Source organism: Macaca mulatta, chromosome 14, assembly GCF_049350105.2.
Source record: "Macaca mulatta isolate MMU2019108-1 chromosome 14, T2T-MMU8v2.0, whole genome shotgun sequence".
Classification (NCBI taxonomy): domain Eukaryota; kingdom Metazoa; phylum Chordata; class Mammalia; order Primates; family Cercopithecidae; genus Macaca; species Macaca mulatta.
The window spans coordinates 90270649-90293675 of record NC_133419.1 but is presented as its reverse complement, the minus strand read 5'-3'; the positions used below and the strand labels follow the sequence as shown (position 1 = coordinate 90293675).

Here is a 23027-nt window from a genome sequence, read left to right as displayed (position 1 = left end):
CCTTGATTTGACTGTTTTACCTTGGAGAGTAAAGGCTAGCTTTTTCTGATTTGGAGAAAGGTGTGAGTTCTGCTCTAACATTTTCAAGCAGGGTCCTTCTGGAAAAGTCAGTATAGATGGTTGTTGTAGTTAAAGAAAGTAATGAGAGTAGAAGAGCTTAGTGAGCTTTCCTTCTCTAAACCAATCACTGGCAATTAAGAGTGTTACTGATTTTCAGATTATTCAGACTCACCTCTTGAGAGTATAGGTTGATGAAACCCTTGAACCCTAAGCAATTTGGTGGACACTAACACCTCAGAAAATCTGACATTCTTCTATGCAAGAAAGTAGAGTTTGGAAAGCTGGACATGTGTCGATTGGAGAACAGTTGTTTTTTCTAGAGGTTGATGTCGCTTTGTGCCTTAGTTTTCCATTTTTCCTATTTCTGTCATTGCAAATTAAATCCTATACTTCTCTAGAAAAAAAAGGATATTATTCAATCACAACCTGATTCAAACTTTGCTTGGATCTTTGTCTCTTCAGGGTAGGAGAATAAATTCTTGTGGTTTTCTTTCCTTAGGAAAATGGACTCAGACTTCTCACATGCCTTCCAGAAGGAACTCATCTGTGTCATCTGTTCGAACTACCTGGTAGACCCTGTCACCATCTGCTGTGGGCACAGCTTCTGTAGGCCCTGTCTCTGCATTTCCTGGGAAGAAGACCAAAGTCCTGCCAACTGCCCTGCATGCCGCGAACCATCACGGAAACAGGACTTCAAAACCAATATTCTTCTGAAGAATTTAGTGACCATCGCGAGAAAAGCCAGTCTCTGGCAATTCCTGAGCTCTGAGAAACAAATATGTGGGACCCATAGGGAAACAAAGAAGATGTTCTGTGACGTGGAAAAGAGTCTGCTCTGTTTGCTGTGCTCCAACTCTCAGGAGCACGGGGCTCACACACACTATCCCATTGAAGGGGCCGCTGAGGAACACCGGGTAAGAGATAGCTCTGCAATCACCTGAAAGCTGGAGGGTGGCAGAGTTAAAGAGATTAGAAGGACGATGAGAATCATCATGGTGATTACTCTCTTCTTTACTGAGTGCCAGGTGCTGTTCTTGGTATCAATTATGACATTTTGAATAAAATGTGCAACTCTACGTTCCTTCATGGAGCTTGCACCCAAAAAGAGACTGATTAAGTAAATGTTCTTATTATTGACTCTACAGTTCAATGCTAAAGGCATTGAAAAGCAACCAAAACTACAAGTGCAAAGAAATGTATTTTTGAAATATATTTATATTACTGGACAAACGAGTATGGGGATAGCACACTACAAAATCAGGGGGCTAGCATAGTGGGTTCTGAAGCAGGATGTTTCACTGAACATTAGCCAGGTTACAGGAAATCTTGACTCTTCAGTTTTCTAAACTGTTCTATATTCTGAAACCTCAGAACTGAAAATATCAATTGAGGATGAGCAGTGAAAAAATTGTTTTTTTCCCTTCTCTCTAATGTATTTATAGATTACATCCCTTGCCTGCGTATATCATTCAGAGTGTGGAATCTATGGTATTTGACTTTCTGTTTTTTAACCTCATAATTCTTTTGCAGGAGAAGCTCTTAGAGCAAATGAGGATTTTATGGAAAAAGATTCAAGAAAATCAGAGAAATCTAAATGAGGAGAGAAGAACAGCCCTCCTCTGGAGGGTAAGTATGAGACCGTGAGTCCTCACAACCAGCTTGAGATAGGCATGCTGACAACATTTATATTAGCAACTTGAGTTGAAATTCACATATGCCAGATTTTGTCCTGTGTTTATTCATAGGCTGGAAAACAACCAGACTCTTCAATATAATGCTTGTTCAGGTTTTTTGGAAATGTTCTTCAGATAAGTAAAAAATAAATATAAATTCTGAAGGGCAAGTATGTGCTTAAAATTAATAAATATTTCAGGCAGAGTTTTCTGAATAAGATGAATTATGTAATATTAATTACATAGTACATAATTGAGAAATAAAGTTATTTAATGGTGAATATGATGTTGTCCAGAGGGAAGAAATCAGGTAGGAACAGTCATTTAAGAAATGTGCCTATGCTGGTGAAGTCTGATAGCAGAGGACCCAGATGATGCCAGTTCATGTAGGAGAAAATGTAACATGATGAAAAGCTGCAGAGAAGGGGTAAAAAATGACTGGGGGAGTGAGAGAATAACTATGTCAATATTGAGAGGAGAGACACAATGGAATGGAGATTCATGTTCTTAGAATGGCAGGGCAATACAGAGCCTATGGCTTTTGACAGAAGAAAGATAGGAGACAGAAAAGAGGTAGTCGGTTTGAGAGATGGGGGTTAAATTTTTTACTAAGATCCTTTTTGTGTGATGGCTTCTGATTCTGATTATAATATACTAAAATCATTTCTACTGACAGTGATTCTTTAGTCTGTGAAGTACAGAGATTTGAAACAACAAACTAATTGAGTAACAAAGATTATATATATTATCCATGACAATTTGACAATCAATCATAAATTTTACTTGTTTTCTAATGGTATTTCAGATTTAAGAGGACATATATTTAAACATTTAAATCTGAAGCGCTAATTTGCAGGTGTTTGGGAATTGATGAATTACATAAATTTTGAAGGAAGCTCTTGTTTAACTCATCATACTGTTTGTAAATGATGGAAAATAAAAGAAGGAATGAGGAGGTTGAATTTCTGGGTTGTGTGAGGTGGAAGTAGGCCTGGGTATGTAACCTACAAAATCCATGTCCCTACAGGGTGATGTGGTTTTACGGGCACAGATGATCAGGAATGAGTATAGGAAGCTGCATCCAGTTCTCCATAGGGAAGAAAAACAACATCTAGAGAGACTGAAAAAGGAGTACCAAGAGATTTTTCAGCAACTCCAGAGAAGTTGGGTCAACATGGATCAAAAGAGTAAACACTTGAAAGAAATGTATCAGGAACTAATGAAAATGTGTCATAAACCAGATGTGGAGCTGCTCCAGGTAAGAATGGAGGATGCCCCTTGAGATACTTTGTATTAGCTGCCCTTTACATCTTTGCCTTCCATTGGGTACCCAAGACATTATTTCTTCTTCTCCCACATTGATGGTGAGAGCCATATAGAGATAAACGATAACTGCTAACCTAATCTTCGAAATAAACCTTTATGAAATTGTGCAACTAGATTTCCATAGAACATTTTCTACCACAAGCTTCCTCCTCCAGCACATTTCATTAAAACCGTGGAAGAAAAAATTTCATGTGAAAATTCTACTTTTGTCTCCAGTGGATAATCCATAGAAATTATGGAAAAACTAACATTTCCTTCTTCCTCCTTTTGGGAAGTCCTAGGTTTGAAATGCTCTTAATTTCAGCCATATTAACCTTTGGGGGCTAGCCCTGAAAAAGACTACATTGTAGACAGCTGCAGCAATGCGCAGTCACTACTCACACCTTTCTCTCTCATGCAAATTTAGGGTCCTGAATTTATCAGAAATTGATTCTGTCAATAGGTCTTACTGGTATAATTGCTAGAGATGAGAACACATTTTAAAAGAGTTGCAGTGATAGTATATGGCAATTCTAAAGTTTTCAAAGCTAAAGACCAGATAGGCAGAATAACAACTTTTTGTTTGTGTGTTTGGAGAAAGAGTCTTCTTCTGTCACCCAGACTGAAGTCAGTGGCCCAATCTCAGTTCACTGCAACTTCTGCCTCCTTGGTTCAAGTAATTCTCCTGCTTCAGCCTCCCGAGTAGCTGGAACTACAGGCATGCACCACCACATCCAGCTAATTTGTTTGTATTTTTAGTAGAGATGGGTTTTTGCTATGTTGTCCAGGCTAGTCTGGAAATCCTGACCTCAGGTGATCCACCCACCTTGGCCTCCCAAAGTGCTGGGATTACAGGTGTGAGCCACCTCACCCAACAAGAATAACAACTTTCTAAAGAAGTCATTTTTTCTTTCTCTCTCCCTCTCTACAGGATTTGGGAGACATCGTGGCAAGGTATGTCTTTGGTCATCAGTGCAAGCTGGAGCACAAGGCATGCCATGAAAACATCAAGCTGTTTCCAACAAAATGAAAACATAATTTACTAACACCATAATGTGCCAGTGTGATGGTGTGTGTATGCGCGTGTACTCATGTGTTTGTGTGGTGTGTTGAATGTTACCTATGCCTTTTATCAGACATTAACCTTTTCTTAGTTTCCCAAGTGACTCAGGGGGTTATGTTTTGAATAGTTCAATGCAGAGGTTGCTAGAATACAATTGCCTGTTTTTAGGATTCAGAATCCTAATTAGAGATAAACTATTTGGTGGCAGATAGGGAGAGAGGCATTTATCTTTCAGTGGCAGTAGGTTAGAAATGGAGTGAATAGTTAGAAAGATTCCCTAAGAGCCACAAACCCATCCTAGGATTGTGAAGGTACATTACCATATCAGAAGTGGATTTGAATGAAGCATTTTCTGTTGGAATCTATTAAACACAGACATGGGAAACTTAACCAACTCAACCAACTTCCTTGCAGGAGTGAGTCTGTGCTGCTGCACATGCCGCAGCCTGTCAATCCAGAGCTCACTGTAGGGCCCATCACTGGACTGGTGGACAGGCTCAACCGCTTCCGAGGTGAGTGTCGCCCTCTTGGTGGGATCAACATGCAATGCCTTCATTTATGGTTTTCTATGGGCAGCTTTACCAGTGTAATCATCTTTCATCTAGAAGAAGTGAATAGTCTGTGAATAGGTATTTCTATTTATAGTTTCACTATCATCAAACTGACCAGAATAAATAAAATCTGGTGAAATGTAATAGGAATCAGCCACATAACAAATTTCTTAGAAAAATAAAACATGCAGAAGGGCCCTTGAGGACTTTAGGAAGCATTCCCTGATACAATTCCATGTATACAATTATTACATGAAATATACAGAACTAAATTAATTTAGGACATTTCCATTTCAAATTTAGTGCAGTTAACAACTGATTTGAGTGACAGTGTTTTTTAAAATACATTTCAGGTGAAGTTTCACAGCATTTATAATTTTAGTCACGTTTTTAATCCACAAAAGCATACATGAGTAACTTATATAACAGCGCAAAAACTGAGAATCTGTGAAGCATAGAAACGTGATTTAGTGGTTGATGAGGCCTTAGATAGAACTCCAGGATAGATCATGATAAATCTAGCAGACGAAAGAAGCCTGTGTCTGAATCTGACATGAAAGTCAGATAATTCTTGCAAGGAATCTGCACTTTTCAGAAGGCAGATTCAGATTTTTCTCTTTAAGTATGAATTTGCTAGCTTCAGTGACAGATTATAATATTTCTGGCAAAATGGTAACTTTTTATTTGGGTCTAGGAATGCTCCCCACCTCATCTCCCGTCCCCAGCCTCCTGCTCTGCCCTGACAGAGAAGAGGCAATGGAGGTTAATTTTATTGCTATGGACTTGGCTGCAGGGCAAGAGCTTCCAGTTTTTCAGTTGTTACGAAAGGTCGCTCAACTAGACATAGACATGACCTTCCTCCCCTTTATACTTTTTGAGTTTATAGAAATTGTGGTCATTGTAGTTTAGCTAATTACTTGTACAGATATACTAACACCCTTTGATTCCAGCATTTTTCCAGACAGAAGTTTCTTTCTAATCTTGACCTGTGTTTTCTAGTGAGAGTCTCTTTCTTATCTGAACATGAGAATTGATAAACTACTTTTCACTTGAACATTCTCTTTTTTCTACAGTGGAAATTGCCTTCACTTGGGAAGTCACCAATCACAATATCAGGCTGTTTGGGGATGTGAGAAGATTGATGTTTAGACGTGGATCTTTGAATTCTGACAGATCTGACTATTTTGCTGCATGGGGAACCTGGGTCTTCTCCTCTGGGAAACACTACTGGGAGCTGGATGTGGACAGCTCTTGGGACTGGGCTCTGGGAGTCTGTAAGGACTCCTGGATGAGGAAGAATAGCACAATGGTTACATCTAAGGACATATTTCTTCTTTTGTGCGTGAAGGTGGATAATCGTTTCAGTCTCTTGACCACCTCCCCATTGTTTCCTCACTATGTAGAGAAACCTCTGGGCCGGGTTGGTGTGTTTCTTGATTTTGAAGGTGGAAGTGTGAGTTTTTTGAATGTCACCAGGAGTTCCCTCATATGGAGTTACCCGGCTGGCTCCTTAAATTTTCCTGTCAGGCCTTTCTTTTCCACTGGCCACAGATGATCAGGATTAAGAACCCTGACTGTTTGGTAACTCCATATACAAGGGATCCCTTCACTGTTGATACAAAGAAATCATACTGTTCAGGCTTTTATCTGTTAGTGTCACTTCATTTTGTTGCTATTAAATAGAAAATATGTAAAATGCAAAACCTTTTTGTACATTTTCTTACAATTAAAATAATCTCCTATGGCCCATTTCCTAAAATATGTATTGTGATTTTCAAGTGTTTGTGAATTTATTGGATGCAATTCTGGAAATATGTGGGTGTATGTTTCCAACTTAATGATCTCATGCAGGAACAAAATTTGCACATCACAGACTGACAGGATTTTGTACAATGCACTTGTAAGTGTGAACGTTCCCTCCTCTTAATACAGTAAATTCTACACCTCATCACTTTAGGGGGAAAGATGTACTTTACACAGAAGTTTTCACTGAATCTTTGGGCTAGAATAGGAACTTAACAGTCATACATCCTATGGAGACAAAATACATTCTGAGAAATGCATTATTAGGCGATTTTATCATTGTGTGAACATCAGAACACACTACAAAAACCTACGTAGAATATCCACCTACAGACATAGGCTAATGGTACAGTCTATTGCTTCTCTGAGAAGTTGCTAGCAATGTCTGAGCAAGAACCAAAAGAGTTTAACCCACATGGAATTCTGCTATTTATTAAATCAAACAGCATCACCCAGGGAAAAATAGACAGATGAGCAGACTGTCTGTATTAAATGTGTTAATACTTCCAATTCACACAGACTGAATTCTCATTGATACTCTAGAGACCTGAGACATAACCATCACCTCATGTTACAGTGGAAACATATTAGTATCAGGGGGAAAAAAAAAACAACTAACTAAATTAAACCAAATCAAAAAACAAAACAAACATAACCCAGTTCTGATGAAAACCCAGTTTATAGTGAGTCCATTGAGTCTGTCTACCCACCAAATGGTCATTTTCATGATCACTGATTAAATAATGGAAACAAACATTCTACTTCCAGTCCAGCAGATGATCCTGGCTGATGTCTGGGGTTCCTTGGTTGGGGCTGTTACCTAGAATATATTCAAACGACCTCTCCAGGTAGTCGCTTGGCCTTGCTCACAGCATAGTAGATAATTTTCCACAGTGAAGATTCCCACAGAGTCAGGAGAAGTCTATACTACCATTATGCTACAGAGTAAAACATCAGCTGCAGTTACAACCCTACACAAAGTAAAGGGACTAGAACACACACAGCAGTAGCAGTCTTGAAGTTACATCATAGAAAGACAATGGGGGACGGAATATATATTTTAGCACTTTTTAGTGAGAATGGGGGAGGAATATAACCTACTACACCTACTCTTCCTAAGAAGTGGACATTGAGGCTCTATATCCAGAGATTCAGGGTCCTGTAAAACGAGATCCAAAGAGCTCCTTATAGAAACACCATTCAGATTCCAGATTCCTGTAAAGGGGCAATCGACAATTAACCACGTTAATATTCTTTTGGAAATTTTCTTCAAGATTTGGTATCAACTGGACAATCATTATGAACACAACACAGCAAAATCACTGAGGTAGATGCACACGATACTGGAGTAGAGGGGTGGAAGGGGTGGTCCATCTCCTTCAAGGTGACCACGTACAGACACAGTAATTCTAGGACAGTGAGATAAAGAAGGTCAGTGCATCCTTGTCAGGACCCCTCTTCTGATGTCTGTATGTGGCTGCAAACTATTCATGTAAGCCTTTAGAATACCTTGTGCTTCCCAAGATTTCTTGATATTAAGATTCACTGACTGGGGTTCCTAGTACATAGAATACTTTCAGCATAGAGGGTGACAAAGTCTTTCCCTCAAAAGCCAGAAGTTCAGAAACCTGTAGCCGAGTCATCCACTGGACCTTACCAGTAAGTGTGGACTGAAGAGACAGATATTGGTTTGAAGCTCAGATAAAAGCTTTTCCATTCTCACTGCCTTGTAGACTCTCATACTCAAAAGGTAAGGTGAGGCTAGGTCCTGTGACTCTTCATTCTTCCAGACTGTGGAAGTTTTTGATGCTGACTCAGAGATATGTTCTCTGTTTACTAAAATCTAATGTCTATTAACATTCTGCTGCAAAAGAGATAGGCCGCGTCCTGTCACAGGCCTCTCACCCTGTGCCCATATGTTCCACTCCTCTGGCCCTTACTGAACCATGATGCCTGCCAGAATCACTCTGAAATTCTTCTGTGCCTCTGTCAGTCTTCTGGCCCAGTTCTCAGAACACAGGTCCCTGTCTATCCGCTTTCCAATGATCTGTCCTTGCCCTTCAAATTCACAACATAAGAAAAGTTGGTCATTAAAACATCCCAGAATGGGAAATAGGGGTTGCCTGTTTTGTCTGAGACCAGCAGTGCAGATGCAGGACTCTAAGGGAGGAGGAGAAAGCAAAAGTTGATGCCTTTGAAACTGCTCAGTCACACCCTTATGAATCTAAAAGGGTAAAAGGTATTCGGGGTTAACTAATGGCAACAGAAAGAGGACAGTCGAGTTCAGGCATATATGGAGAAGGAGAGTTTCTATCAGTGTCTGACACAAAGTAAAACTCTCTTTCTTTACCGGAATGCACTCATAAATGTGTCAGAAAAGTAAAGTTTGGTGAGGAAAAGCAAAGTTGTAGAGAACAAGGGATACTGATAAAGAAGACAAGAAGCAACATTTCCTGCACATGTCAAAATAATTCTTGAGTCCTTACATTTCCTGGAATTGGCATGAGGTTTCTACTGTGTATTTTCCACTGTGAAAAAGTCAGGCGAGAGTAATGTGGTAGCATGGTTAAGAGCGATGTCTTGAAGCTAAATTGCCTGGATTTGACTCCCAAACTCACTGCTCATAAGCCTCATTCCCAGAGCAAAGTGCCTTTCTCAAAGCCTTGTGTATGGGTGTGGGGTGTATGGGTATATTAGGCATATATTTATAAAATATAGTATTTGTACATACACAGTAATTGTATATACGCAGACACAGAGTGACCATACAAACTGTACAAGGACAGTGGCCATGGCTGGTAATTGATTTTTTTTCTCATCAATTTTATAACAAAATTACTTACAATGAAATGATGTTATTTGAGGGTTTGATGTATATGAATCTTTCTACAACTTCCCTTTTTTATTATATAAATATGCTGTGGAGTACAGGTGGATGTTTTCCTTCATCGTAATCTTTCAGATTTTATTTCATAATTTTTTAGATTTATAAGAAGTTGGGAAGATGATAGAGACTTACATATTCCCATACCTGGTTAATTTTTACTCTAAAATAATCATCTTACATTTTCATTGTACATTTGTTAAATCTAGGAAATCAATATTGATACGTTACGACGAGCTGAACTCCAGACTTTATTCAGATTTCCCCCCAAGTTATTCGGTGGTACGTGCTTTTATTAGATTGAATATCCGGATTAGGATTAGATTGAACATTAATGATGAAAGAATTTGTGGGTGTTGACTGTTATTTAGCGCATGGATCCAGGGAAAACATTACAACCTTGACAGAATAAAAGCCAGGCCTAAAAATTCCATTGTAAATAACGCCTTACTGTGGTTTTCTCTGCCGCTTCTGCTTCATACCAAACACTCAATCATATTGTCTTGGTATCTGTAGTTTTTAAGTCTACTGTTTGTGTTCTCTCTCTCTCCCTACTCCTGTCTCCCAGCCCCATCTTTCCCTTCCTCTCTTTCCCCTGTATTTCTTCCTAAATAACAGCAATGGTTTCTACCAAATTTTAGTATTCAGGTAGATCTTTGTAAAACAATTTTGTGTTCGTTTTATTTTTTTTTTACCTGGGATATTATTCTTTGTCCTTTTCATGGGTTAATAGCTCACAGTACACTTCTTGAAAAAGCTTCTCTGTTTTCACAGCTAGTCTCATCACTGATTCTGTTACTCAAGTTTTTTTCTGCACCAAAATGGTAAAGTTCACAATTCTGAGAGCATTACATTTTCTTTCAAAATGAAAATGAAGGATGTACCTGTTGCTGGAATTTTTGGGGGAACTGCTTCTGGGATCTGGGAACCTCACTCTGAGGGACTGCAGATATACACACATCACTTCCTGGGCACAGTACTCAAGAAGTAACATAAGGTCCATGTGAAAGCACCTTATAAGTACTGTCATTACTCACTTAACCACGGGAATACATTCTGAGAAATGCGTCATAAGGCAATTTCATCACTGTGCTAAAGCAAGCCTAGACGGTATAGCATACTACACACCTAGACCATATGGTGCAGCCTACTGCTCCTAGGCTATAGACCTATACAGCATGTCACTCTACTGAATACTGCAGGCAACTGTAGCACAATGGTATTCGTGTATCTTAACAGATCTAAACATAGAAAAGATACTGTAAAATATGGTATAAAAGATAAAAAGTGATACACCTGTATAGGGCACTCGCCATGAATAAAGCTTGAAGGACTGAAAGTTGCTCTGGGTTAGTGAGTGAGTGAGTGTGAATGCCTAGGACATTAGCTTATAAACATTGCTCTGTACTCTTAAGCTAGACTAAAATTTATTTTTTAAATGTTCCTTATTCAATATTAAATTAACCTTAGTTTACTGTAAATTATTACCTTTTAAACTTTTAATTTAACTTTTTTATTCTTTTGTAATATGCTTAGCTTAAAACACAAAACACATTGTACAGATTTTTGCAAATATTTTCTTTATATTATGGTTGTATAAGCATTTTTTTTAAAGTATTTTGTTAAATGTTAGGACACAAGCACGCACATTAGCTAAGGCCTACACAGCGTCAGAGTCAGCACCTTCACTGTCTTCCACCTCCACATCTTGGCCCACGGGAAGGTTTTCAGAGGCAATAACATGTATGGAACTGTACCTCCCATGATAACAACGCCTTCTTTTGGAATATCTCCTGAAGAACTTGCCTGAGGTTCTTCTTGAGGAGAGATAATCCGTTTTAGAAACACGTGGTATATGTTTGGTTTGTTTCTTTTGTTCATCATACATTTCCATGAGTAATGCATTGTGTATGTTATGACAGCTGTAACATCGCTATCAGATGGGACTTACTCAGTTTCGTTATAACTTATGGAATTTCCATCTTGTATGCATTCTGCTATTGGTCAAAAAGTCATTACGCAGAGCCAGACTGTACTCACTTTCTTCCCTTGTGCTTTCTGAGTTCTGCCCTGAAGCTGTCATTTTGTGTGGCAGCAGTCTTTGCAGCCACAGCCAATGGTCCTTTTTCAGGCATACGGGGAAATTTATTGTGAAATTATTTTCAGGCAAACAGTTTTGAAAGGCAGTTTTCACAATACTTTTAATACGGGCAAAATTTGTTGAAAGCATTGAGAAGTTATCTAACTGCAGATTCTTAATATCAAATTCCAGGACTATAGTGTATTCAAGCGAGGTGGTTTCACTTCAAAAAGTAAAGTATAAAGGTGGCAGTGATTCTTTAAAATATAACTTAAATCCAGGCATGGCTCCCAATTTGCTTAAGGAAACTGATTATTTTGTTTATGTCACACCTAACTCACAAGAACGTGAATCACACACACACACACACACACACACACACACACACACACACACACACATAAAGAAACAGGAGAAACCATGATTTTGTTTCATAACCCAAATTTATTGACATTCTGACACAGTCCCTGACTATGTCAGGGACTATTTAAATTTTAAAATTTAAATTTAAAACTACACTATAAATGAACATAAAATAATTTTGATACATCAATTGTCTCAAACCTTAATATTGTGAGATTTTCTTGTAAGTCTATTTCCTTGGAGATTGGATGATGCCATCTCTGTGTCCCTTTAAGCACGTCTGTTATGAGCTTCCTTGGCTTCACGCCTCTCAGATTTGACAAACATTTGGAGAAACAAAGCAAACTATTTCCTATGGACCAATTTGTCTCTCATTTGGGGTCCTTCGTATATCAGAGAGTGAATGATACTTTAGTGTCTTCATTTGTGCTTCAATTCATGGCTCTTTTGCAGGAGAAGCTCCTGAAGAAAATGCAGTCTTTATGGGAAAAAGCTTGTGAAAATCACAGAAACCTGAACATGGAAACCACCAGAACCAGATGCTGGAAGGTTAGTACCGTGTTACTCTACCTTCTCCAGTAACTTATGGTGAACAAATGGGTGACTCTTAAAATAGGAACTTGATCTCAATCCATAATATTTCTGGAATTCAATAAAAAAGGAAAACATACTTGAGAAAAAAATACCCTAATTTTTTATATAAGATAGTGTGACACTTTGGTAGGATTTCTAACCAGACGACAGATGTTACCCAAGCATGCTCATCTGTCTCCATACAAACCTATAGCAATACACCAGCAAATACAAGAAACTGGGCCATTTCACAGCATTCTCAATGGGCTGCCTGGATAACTTCTGGGCACAAGCGTTATTTGGCCATCATGGAAATTTCAAGTGAACCTTCTAAGGCTGAGTCAGCATGAATTTGAATCCTGGTGGGCAAATATATTTGAAATGTGAGTTAAATATCAGGCAGAAGGAGCAAGAGTGCAAATTTAGAGGAAGCCTGAAATTAAGTATCAGAACTAATTAATATTGAATAAGTCATAACACGTAATGGAAAAAGGGGTGAGAAATGTACACTCATGTCTTGAAGACACAAATATGTGAGAAATATGGGAACTAGTGTTTAATATAAGGAGAACTTTAAGGACTTGAGAAGAATTCTAGAAATGATTTTGTCTTTGTGGACATTTATCTTGAGGGTATGATATCTAATATTAATTCATTAATTCATTCTAATATAAATTCATTGAAAAATATTTTATGAATACCTAGTGTATGTCAAATATCAACTTAGAAAATTAAGTAGTAAAGAAGAAAGAAAACACAAAAATCTTGCAATTGAAATGAGAGAAGCAAATGGTCACCATGCAGATATGTGAAGTACATGATGTGTTAGAGTGTAGTAGTGTCTTTGGAGAATAATCAAGCAGGAAAGTAGAAAAGAAGCACAGAGGTTAGGGACTGGGGATGAGGGTTTGGGTTTTAATTAGTGTGGTCAGAAAAAAGGCTCATGGAAAAATTCACACTGAAACAAAATATCAATCAAGAGGAAATATAGATATCCTCCTGTTTGCCTTCCCCTTCCTCATAAATGTAGGAATATATATGAGTACCTGGGTGAGGGTGTGTGTATATATATATGTGGATATATGTGAGGAATATATATACACACACAGATACACATAGATATTCCTCATATATCCATATATAGCTATATATGAGAAATATATATATGAGTACATATATGAGAAATATGTATATATATTAAAATAATTCTAGATATAGGAAACAGCCTGTGCAGTAATATTTCATTTGCATTTATTTGGGGGGTTGAGGAACCACAAAGAAATCCATGTTGCAGATTAGGGTGAGTTTGGATGAGAATAAATGAAACCTAATTAGACTATGTGGTGCTGGGTGAAATGCATTGAGTTGACAATGCTAGTCTGTGATCATTGCATAATTTCTCATATAATGGGTTTTCATAAATTGCCCCAATTCTCCAAAATAGAAAGAATGGTTTCCTATCTAGCCAATATTGCTCGATAGTTTAATTCTTAAGCAAGAACTGTGTTTTCTTTCTATAAATGTGTGTTGGAAGAGAGAAATCCATTTTTATATAACTATCTTAGAAAACATTTTATCATTAATCAAGTAAACATAACTGGGCAGAAACACCTATGTTGATATTAATGCAGAAAAAAGGAGAGGAATAAAATGTTGTGGAATCTGAGAATTGACAAGACTGAGGGTTAAAATATTGGATGTTCAGAATGCTAAGAGGAATCAGTGAACTTCAAGAGAAGATGGATACAACATTTCTATTTTGACTCTTGTCACTGCAGGATTATGTGAGTTTAAGGAGAGAAGCAATCAGAGCTGAATATCAGAAGATGCCTGCATTTCTCCATGAAGAAGAGCAACATCACTTGGAGAGGCTGCAAAAGGAGGGCGAGGACATTTTTCAGCAACTCAATGAAAGCAAAGCCAGAATGGAACATTCGAGGGAGCTTTTAAGAGGAATGTATGAGGATCTGAAGCAAATGTGCCATAAAGCAGATGTGGAGCTACTCCAGGTACGGGCTGACCATGGGGTATCAGGATGTAGAACTTTCACATACATGGGTGTTTTTCCTCTCTCCTGAAATCCAACCCCACTTTACTTCCATGATTTGTTTCTATAAACACGTTTCTATAACTAATGCTACTCAGTTGGGAGGTTAGAGCCTCTCCTATGGATTCTACCAACCGAAGGTCCCTCCTACTTTATCCACCAGCAACAAAACTTTGTGGAATGACCAAGGTAACAGCCCCAAGAAATATTTCCCATCAAAAGTCAATGATATATTTAGGATTTTTGAAAGTGGATAAAATGAGAAGTGATTCATTTGCACTTAGGTTAATTTGGAGACACGGCATGATGGAGAAGTTGGGGAATCTAGGATCACATTAATATTATTTTGAGATCCACTCATTTTGGTAACAGGGCTTAGGGAAGATGACTGAGTAGCTTCTTTATGGTTACAGCAGAGCACAGACTCTGGGGGCCTCCTCTTCCTTCACTTGGAAAGAGAATGTCTTCAAGACTGAGACTTTATCAGTACATTAATTCATGACATATGACAGACTGGGATTTTCATGAGAAAAGAAACAAAAAATGCTTTCCAGGAGGGAAAACTGTAGGAAAATACCATCTCAGAAACTGCCTCCAAATCTCACAGTGAACTTAGTGGAAATTGCATCATGTGGAAAGCACTAAGCCTTTCTTTTTCTTTTTTATCTTACAGGCTTTTGAAGACATATTACACAGGTGAGTGCATACCAAGATTTTAGCAGATGCTCTATCAGTTTCCACAAATACCAAGCAGGAACTTTGACACTGAAGGCATAATTGATTCAGATATTGATATTACATTGTGCTGGTTGTACTTTCTCCATCCCCCACCCTATGTTGTCTTCTCTTTTGTTGCTATACTCAGTGATTTTATTAGGCAGTCCAATGAAAGTTCTGCAAAACCAAAAGACAAACAAACAAAAATTAAAATTAAAAAGAAAGAAAAAAAAGAAAGAAGAATAAAAAAGTGAGCATCTCTTTTCCTAATTTCCTTTTTATTGCTCAAAAAGCTGCATATTTGAAAGAGAAAATGTTACATTTACTACATGGCTACAAAGTCAACCAGGGGAAGCCAGAGAGAAAAAGGGAAAGTATTTTTGTAGTGAAAAGTGTTGATGATTTCTAGTTTATATTTAAATATATAATTCTGAAAAACAGATGAGACAAACTATTTGGAATGTTTGAACTGTGTAGGCCTCCAGAGAACCTCAGTTATAAAAGGCAGATCTCCCTGCCTGGAGCATATTTCAACACCCTGGCCTTGAGAAGGAAGCAACAGATGCAGCAGTCTTAAAAATAACCCCACCTTTCCAGATGGTGATATCAGGAAATTCTGGTGAAGTCTGGAACCCAGAATTTTATTTTTGAATATTCTCTTGGTCTTAAGATTAATGATCCTTACTAATTTGGAGCAATAAGAAGAAAGATCCAGCCGGGCGCGGTGGCTCAAGCCTGTAATCCCAGCACTTTGGGAGGCCGAGATGGGCGGATCACGAGGTCAGGAGATCGAGACCATCCTGGCTAACACGGTGAAACCCCGTCTCTACTAAAAAATACAAAAAATAGCCGGGCGAGGTGGCAGCGCCTGTAGTCCCAGCTACTCGGGAGGCTGAGGCTGGAGAATGGCGTGAACCCGGGAGGCGGAGCTTGCAGTGAGCTGAGATCCGGCCACTGCACTCCAGCCTGGGCTACAGAGCGAGACTCCGTCACAAAAAAAAAAAAAAAAAAAAAAAAGAAAGATCCAAATGAATTCTCACTCAGACACACTTTTCTAACATGCTTGAAAATCAGGAACTGTGAATAAGAATGAATCTGAAACAGAAAATGATAATTTTGGAATTAGCAAATTGTGGGTTAAAGGGAGTCTCATGAAATGTCTTTTAAATAAAAGTAGTTGATTTTTATGTACTTTTTGGCTGTAGATGTGGTAACTGCATCTTTCTCCTTGCAGGTATGAGTCCCTGCTGCTGCAAGTGCCCCAGCCTGCGAATCCAGAGCTCAGTGCAGGGCCCATCACTGGACTGCTGGACAGGCTCAGTGGATTCAGAGGTGAGTGTCAGCCCATTGGCACAATTCCCACAGTGTATCACTTCTTGTTAGAATCATGGGGGTAATATTTTACCCTTCATCAAATCGTTATTTCATTTCAGAAGGAAGTGAGCGATAAGACTATGCAACCCTATTATATCTGTGTTTCTATTTATAGTTCAATTGATAACATGAAGAGTAAAACATAGTGAAAAACAAGTATGTTTTGGGCTCACATGGATAGAGCTATATTTTGGGTAAATGGAATGAGATAAGAAGTAAAAAATTGAATAAATATAACAATGCTCAGAAGGAAGCTTAATAATCCAAAGTTACATAAAAATTTTACATTTCTTTACTGTATTTCACTTGAATTTTTAAAAAACAGTTTTTTGGAGAATAGAGTTCACAGCAGTTTGTTGGAGTATTTGTATTTTCTTACAATAAATGTATATTATTGATATAGTGTAAAAATTCCACTTAATATGCAAGAAGAGAGGAGAAATTATTTTGTAAATAGGAAGTAAATATAGAAATGATAAATTCAGTTCAGTTACACCATGAAGACCTACGTGTAAAATCTAAAATTCAGTTTCGATCTAGAGCTAGCAGGGAAGTCCACAGAGTGACTGGTGAAATATTTTGCAAAAATCTGCCTTAAGTTACCACTTAAAATGTGAACATATGGACTTTTATCCAGTTATCTAGAGCAGTGCTTGAATAAACTAAAATCTTCCCATTCTTGTCAAAAGTATATCACTAGTATTTAAGAACAAGAAATATTTTAATAATGACCTTGATAGCTAAAGGGCATTCGGGGCATATAACATTTCACTTTTACATTGGAAATTGGATTAAAACAGGCTGGTTTTATATTCAACTCTCAATTTTTGAGTTTTCAATACATTTTCAATGTCTGTTTTTAGGATGTTGTTTTTCCTATAGAGAATATTAATCATCCTTATACTTGATTAAATGTTGTAATCAAAATTCTCCTGTCCTTGTAACTTCAAATTTCTTGGTAGAACAAATTTTCCCTCAAGAATTCTAATTTCTATTATTTACATGTATCTATACTTTTTTTGTTATTTTTGTAGTTGATTTTACTCTGCAGCCTGAAAGAGCCAATAGTCATATCTTCCTGTATGGAGATTTGAGAAGCATGAATGTTGGATGTGACCCTCAAGATGATCCCCATTTCACTGCAAAATCTGAATGTTTTCTTGTATGGGGTGCTCAGACTTTCACATCTGGCAAATATTATTGGGAGGTTCATGTGGGGGACACTTGGAATTGGGCTTTTGGTGTCTGTAACAATTATTGGAAAGAGAAGAGACAGAATGATAAGATAGATGGAGGGGAGGGACTCTTTCTTCTTGGATGTGTTAAGGAGGATGCTCACTGCAGTCTCTTTACCACCTCCCCACTTGTGGTGCAATATGTTCCAAGACCTGCCAGTCGAGTAGGATTATTCCTGGATTGTGAAGGTAGAACCATGACCTTTGTTGATGTTGATCAAAGTTCCCTGATATACACCATCCCTAATTGCTCCTTCTCACCTCCTCTCAGGCCTATCTTTTGCTGTAGTCACTTCTGAAGAGAGATAAGTCAGAAGTGTGTCTACATGCTGTGGGAACCCATTTATCACAGAAAGCCCTCTTTTTCGCACCTCATCAAACAGGACAAATAAGTTATATTTAATGTCTTCAGTTGCGTTCTAATGTCATCAAATCTCATTAATAGTGCTTCTATTAAAAATGGTGAAAACATTAAAACTATGTGTATTGGTTCTTTGTTTAATCGTTTTTGAAAAATCATTACCCATGATGTATGGAATAGAATATATTCTCTGGTTTTTCATTATTTCTGAATGTCACAAAGTGAAACAATAGATGACAGAGTTGTCTAAACGAAGTTAAAATCAAGGGAACAAAGTAGGGATCTTGGGCTTCATGAAAAAACTTGGAGGCAAAAGACTAAATGGTAACCTGGCAATATTTTCTGTCTCTTCATCTAACAGTATTATACTTATCCATGTGTTTTATTTATGAATCTATACTTTGAGGTCATCTTATTTGACCTCCTATGCTGTGCTTATCTTTCTAAATCTCATCTTATATACAAATGCTCATGCATTATTAGAGTGTTTTCCTACAGTGAAATTTACAAGGTGATCAGGACAATACTGGAGCAATTAAATATTCAAATGGACATAACTGAATACTGACCCCTACCTCAAACCATACACAATTCACATGGATTCACGTTCTGAAGGTGAAGGGAACACAATAAAATATTCTCACAGAGAAAGATTTCCTAACCAAGACAAAAATGTAACAATTAAGAAGGAAAATTTAGTTAGTTTATATCAAAAGTGATGACTTCTGTGTTTCAAACTATACTATCCAAGAATTAAAATATAAACGAATTGTGGAGAAAACTATTTAACCCAACATATATGCAATGAAATACAATACATGTGATTAATGAATGTAATCAATAAAAGAAAATGAACCCAATATAAAATTGGGAAAATATTTGAACAGGCACTTCACAAAATTAGAGGCATAAATAACTGGAGAAATATGAAAAAGAGATTACTTGTGTTAGTCCTCAGAATAATAAAAGTTAATCCATAAGTTGAAGTACAGACCTCCATAAAAATTAGCAAAATTTAAAGACACATAATATTGTGTGTTGTGAAAGACAAAGAATCAGTGAAAGTTATTCATGGCTGGAGGGATGTTAACTGAAATACATTTTGGCAAACTGACTATGAGCATTCCTTATGGGCTAGATATTTTCACTCTAAAATAGATTCCACAGGTTGCCTATGTGTATTTCAAGATAAACACAGTGTTGATCATTGCATCAATTTTTATTGTAGCTCCCAATTGGAGACAAAATAAATACTAATCAACAGTAGAATTGCTAAATAAATTGTGATCTCTTCATAAAAAATAATTCTGTAAAACAAAGATAAGATGAAAATGCAACAAATTAATGAATCTCAATGAGAAGTTTAAGAAGAAGAATTGAAACACACAAATGTTATATTATAGATAAATATATTTGGATAAATTGTGAACTTCATTAATTGATACTAGAAGTTAGAATATTGAATAATATTTTGGAAGGCAATCGTTAGAAAACGTAAAAATTAAACAGGATAAGATACAGGAATCATTTCAGTCAAAGAGAGAAACTGTAAGTATTTTTCATGCAGAAGAAAATTATATATAATATGTATTTTAAATATTTTAATGTGTAAAATAAGCTTGAAATAAATGAATTTGATGTTATGCCTATTTTTCAAATGCATATATATATATATATATATACACACACACACACACACACACAATTTAATTTATGGTAAGTTAACATCAACATTAAGACATAAACCTTTTTTTATTATTATACTTTAAGTTCTGGGGACATGTGCAGAACATTCAGGTTTGTTACACAGGTATACCTGTGCCATGGTGGTTTGCTGCACCCATCAACCCATCATCTTCATTAGGTATTTATCCCGGTGATATCCCTCCCCTGGCCCCTTATCCCCCAACAGGCCCTGGTGAGTGATGTTCCCCCAACTGTGTACATGTGTTCTCAGTGTTCAACTCCCACTCATGAGTGAGAACATGCAGTGTTCGGTTTTCTATCCTTGTATTAGCTTCCTGAGAATAATGGTTTCCAGCTTCATCCTTGTCCCTGCAAAGGACATGAACTCATCCTTTTTTATGGCTGCATAGTATTCCACAGTGTATACGTTGTTTTACAGTCTGTGAAGAGATTCAGAGAAGATCACATTTTAAGACCTCTAATTACCTCCCCATCTCTCCCGTGTGACAAAACCTAAAACTACAAAGGGAAAGATAAGGAATGCCATTGCCCTTGGGACATTGGTAAAACTAATTGAACTTTGGAAAGGGGAAAAGGAAAAAAGAGGAAAACTATATGTGGATGATCTAGACCTACACCTGAAGGTTGCATAGGATCATTAAGAGGGTTCCAACCATGAAGACCCAGAAACAGTGTCGACCTGTCACTGAGCTTCATCAGAATGACAGAGAATGCTTCTTTATTCTCTTCACCACCCCCAACTAGGCAAAACTTGTTGAGTAACAGGTCAAAGCAGTGTCTTCTGGGGGACTGAGGGGAATTTGGAGGGAAACTTAAGGATGAGGATACAGCAGATACTGAGAAAAGCTGCTAAACTAGTCCAATGCGAAACACAAAGTATTGCTAGATGAGCAGGAAACCTATGGTGCACCGGAGTTAACTCTAAGAGGAACAAGTCCTAAAATCAAATCAACTCCTGATTAGATTGATTCCACCTTCTCCCTCAAAACACACATACACAGACTAGTAAAAGGGAACACATGTGGGTTTTGCTTTCTATATTAGTCTACTCTATATAGTTCACTTTTTGAGTAAAACTTAACGGACATATATAGAAACAGAAAAGATACATAAAGGAAACACTGTTAAGAGACAAAGCAATTAATAAAAGCAGATTCAAATGTGGCAGAGGCGTTGGAATTATCTTTCAAGTAGATCTCATGGGTACTGTTCTAGAAGCCCTTAGTAAGGTATAAAGCCCCTTTATTTTTTTATTATACTTATGTGACAAGATCATCCTTATATCCTCTTATATAAAAGGTATTTCCAATCCACATTCATCTCTGTATTGGCAGTCACATTTTTTGACACTTTGCAAATATTAGTCCACTGTCTTATTCTTACATTTACAATTGTGGAGCAGTCTGTTGTCATTCTATGAAGTGTTCCCTCACAATGAAACAGTTTACTTTGGCTGATTTTAAGAGATTCTTCATGTTTGGTGGTGGTTTCCAGCTTAAACACATCATAATGAATCAGCCACCAAAGAAGAGAAATACTAAAGATCAGGCAAAAATATATAGTTTTGCACATTCAAAACAAAGTAAATTTATGTCTTACACATCCAAAATGAGGATTGTTTGACTTCCTGAATACAATTCATTTGTTTACTTTGAAAAAATTATCAAACGTTATACCCTCGAATATGTACTCTCCTCATCTTCTCTACTTAGCTCTAATTTGTGCTACAGCCAATCACACATTATGCTGTTTGTAAAGCACATATATGATACTCTCATCCTCCATGTGTCACTATCACTCTCCTAGTTTACCTCTATTTGTCCATCTGTGAAGCCCTCATGACATATCTTTATTATCCAATTCACACTTTCTGCAGCTTCATTTAAGTTGCTAAACAAAGTTTTCACTAAACAGCAAATATTACTTATTTCACTTTTCACCAATATAAATTCTAATTTTTATTCTTCAGTGACTGCCAAATATGAAAAAAAGTCATGCATATATTATATATATTGATGTATGTATGTGTTATATATACATACACAAAATTGCTAGTGGTAATGGTGGTTTTCATAGGATCTATAACTACTGGAGATTTTGTGTTTCCTTAAAGATATACTATTTCTTTAAAGATATTCTATTCCTTAATTTATCATAAAGATAATTCTTATGCTTTTATTAAAAACATAAATTAATAGGCTGGGTGCAGTGGCTCACATCTGTAATTTCAGCTTATTGAGGAAATGAGGCAAAAGGATCACTTGAACATAGCAGTTTAAGGCTGATTTGAGCTGTGATTGCATCACCACATTCCAGCCTGGGCTACAGAACCAGAATATATATATTTATATATATAAAATATATAATGATACTTTATATATTATATTATAAATATAATTTATGTATATATATATACATTGACAGTAATACATTAAAATCTAGAATCAAATTATAAAGGCAACGCAATGTGCATTTCCAGTCTAGTTTAGTGAATATTAGAATTAAAGTCAACTTCAGGCAAGACATTTCCAAAAACATAAGAAAAAAAACAAAAAGAAAAAGGAGAAAAAATATTCCAGACTTTTGAAGATATTTATTAAAATCATAACTTGATGGTATCCTTTCTCATCTTTTGATGAGTAAAATATTAAAGTACTCCAATACTTTAATATTTGATGAGTAAAATATTTGATGAGCAAAATACTTTAATATTTGTAAAATATTTGTAAAATATTAAAGTACACACTGGGTCAACACTGCCTTTCAAAAAAGACGTGGGCTATGATGACTCCAGCTGTGATTTGCGCCACAGTGGGCAGAGTGCTCTCAGTGGGTCTTCGGGCCATGGGAGACCCCATTAAATACATTGAACAACATGCCATAGAAGCACTTCCCATCTGACACTGCCCAGGGCCCACAGCAAGCTACAGCAGCATCACAACCTTTGCCAGCACAAAGCCCGGTGTCCTTTCACTTTATCTGTGTGTATGAGCACACACTTACGCTTGCCTGTGCAGACCCTCACACCATAGTGTACACTGTCACAGTGACACCGCCAGCTACTGAGGGCTGTGCCTTTTACCAAGTCTTATTTCAGGCTGGCTCAGCATGAGGACATTGTGCATGCAATACTGACTTTGAACTGAGTCACTCAAAAATTAGTCAAATCAATTCAGGTAGTGTGTGTTTTTCTTTCTCCTGCTTTTGAAAACAACCTGCAGAGGAGTTTTT

General features: G+C 37.1%; 2 protein-coding genes across 2 annotated transcripts; both read left to right on the top strand.

Moving 5' to 3' along the window:
- Window positions 1-563: 563 nt before the first annotated feature.
- Window positions 564-18205, top strand: LOC706715 (tripartite motif-containing protein 51). Its single transcript, XM_028833672.2, has 6 exons — window positions 564-974; window positions 12236-12331; window positions 14134-14364; window positions 15076-15098; window positions 16354-16451; window positions 17528-18205. Exons 1-6 carry the CDS (start codon window positions 564-566, stop codon window positions 18025-18027), a joined length of 1359 nt encoding a protein of 452 aa, XP_028689505.2. The 3' UTR covers window positions 18028-18205.
- On the top strand, window positions 4428-6411 carry LOC144334591 (tripartite motif-containing protein 43B-like). The gene is made up of 2 exons (XM_077964905.1): window positions 4428-4613; window positions 5726-6411. The coding sequence occupies exons 1-2, from the start codon at window positions 4442-4444 to the stop codon at window positions 6205-6207; spliced, it is 654 nt and encodes a 217-aa protein (XP_077821031.1). The 5' UTR covers window positions 4428-4441; the 3' UTR covers window positions 6208-6411.
- Window positions 18206-23027: the final 4822 nt, after the last annotated feature.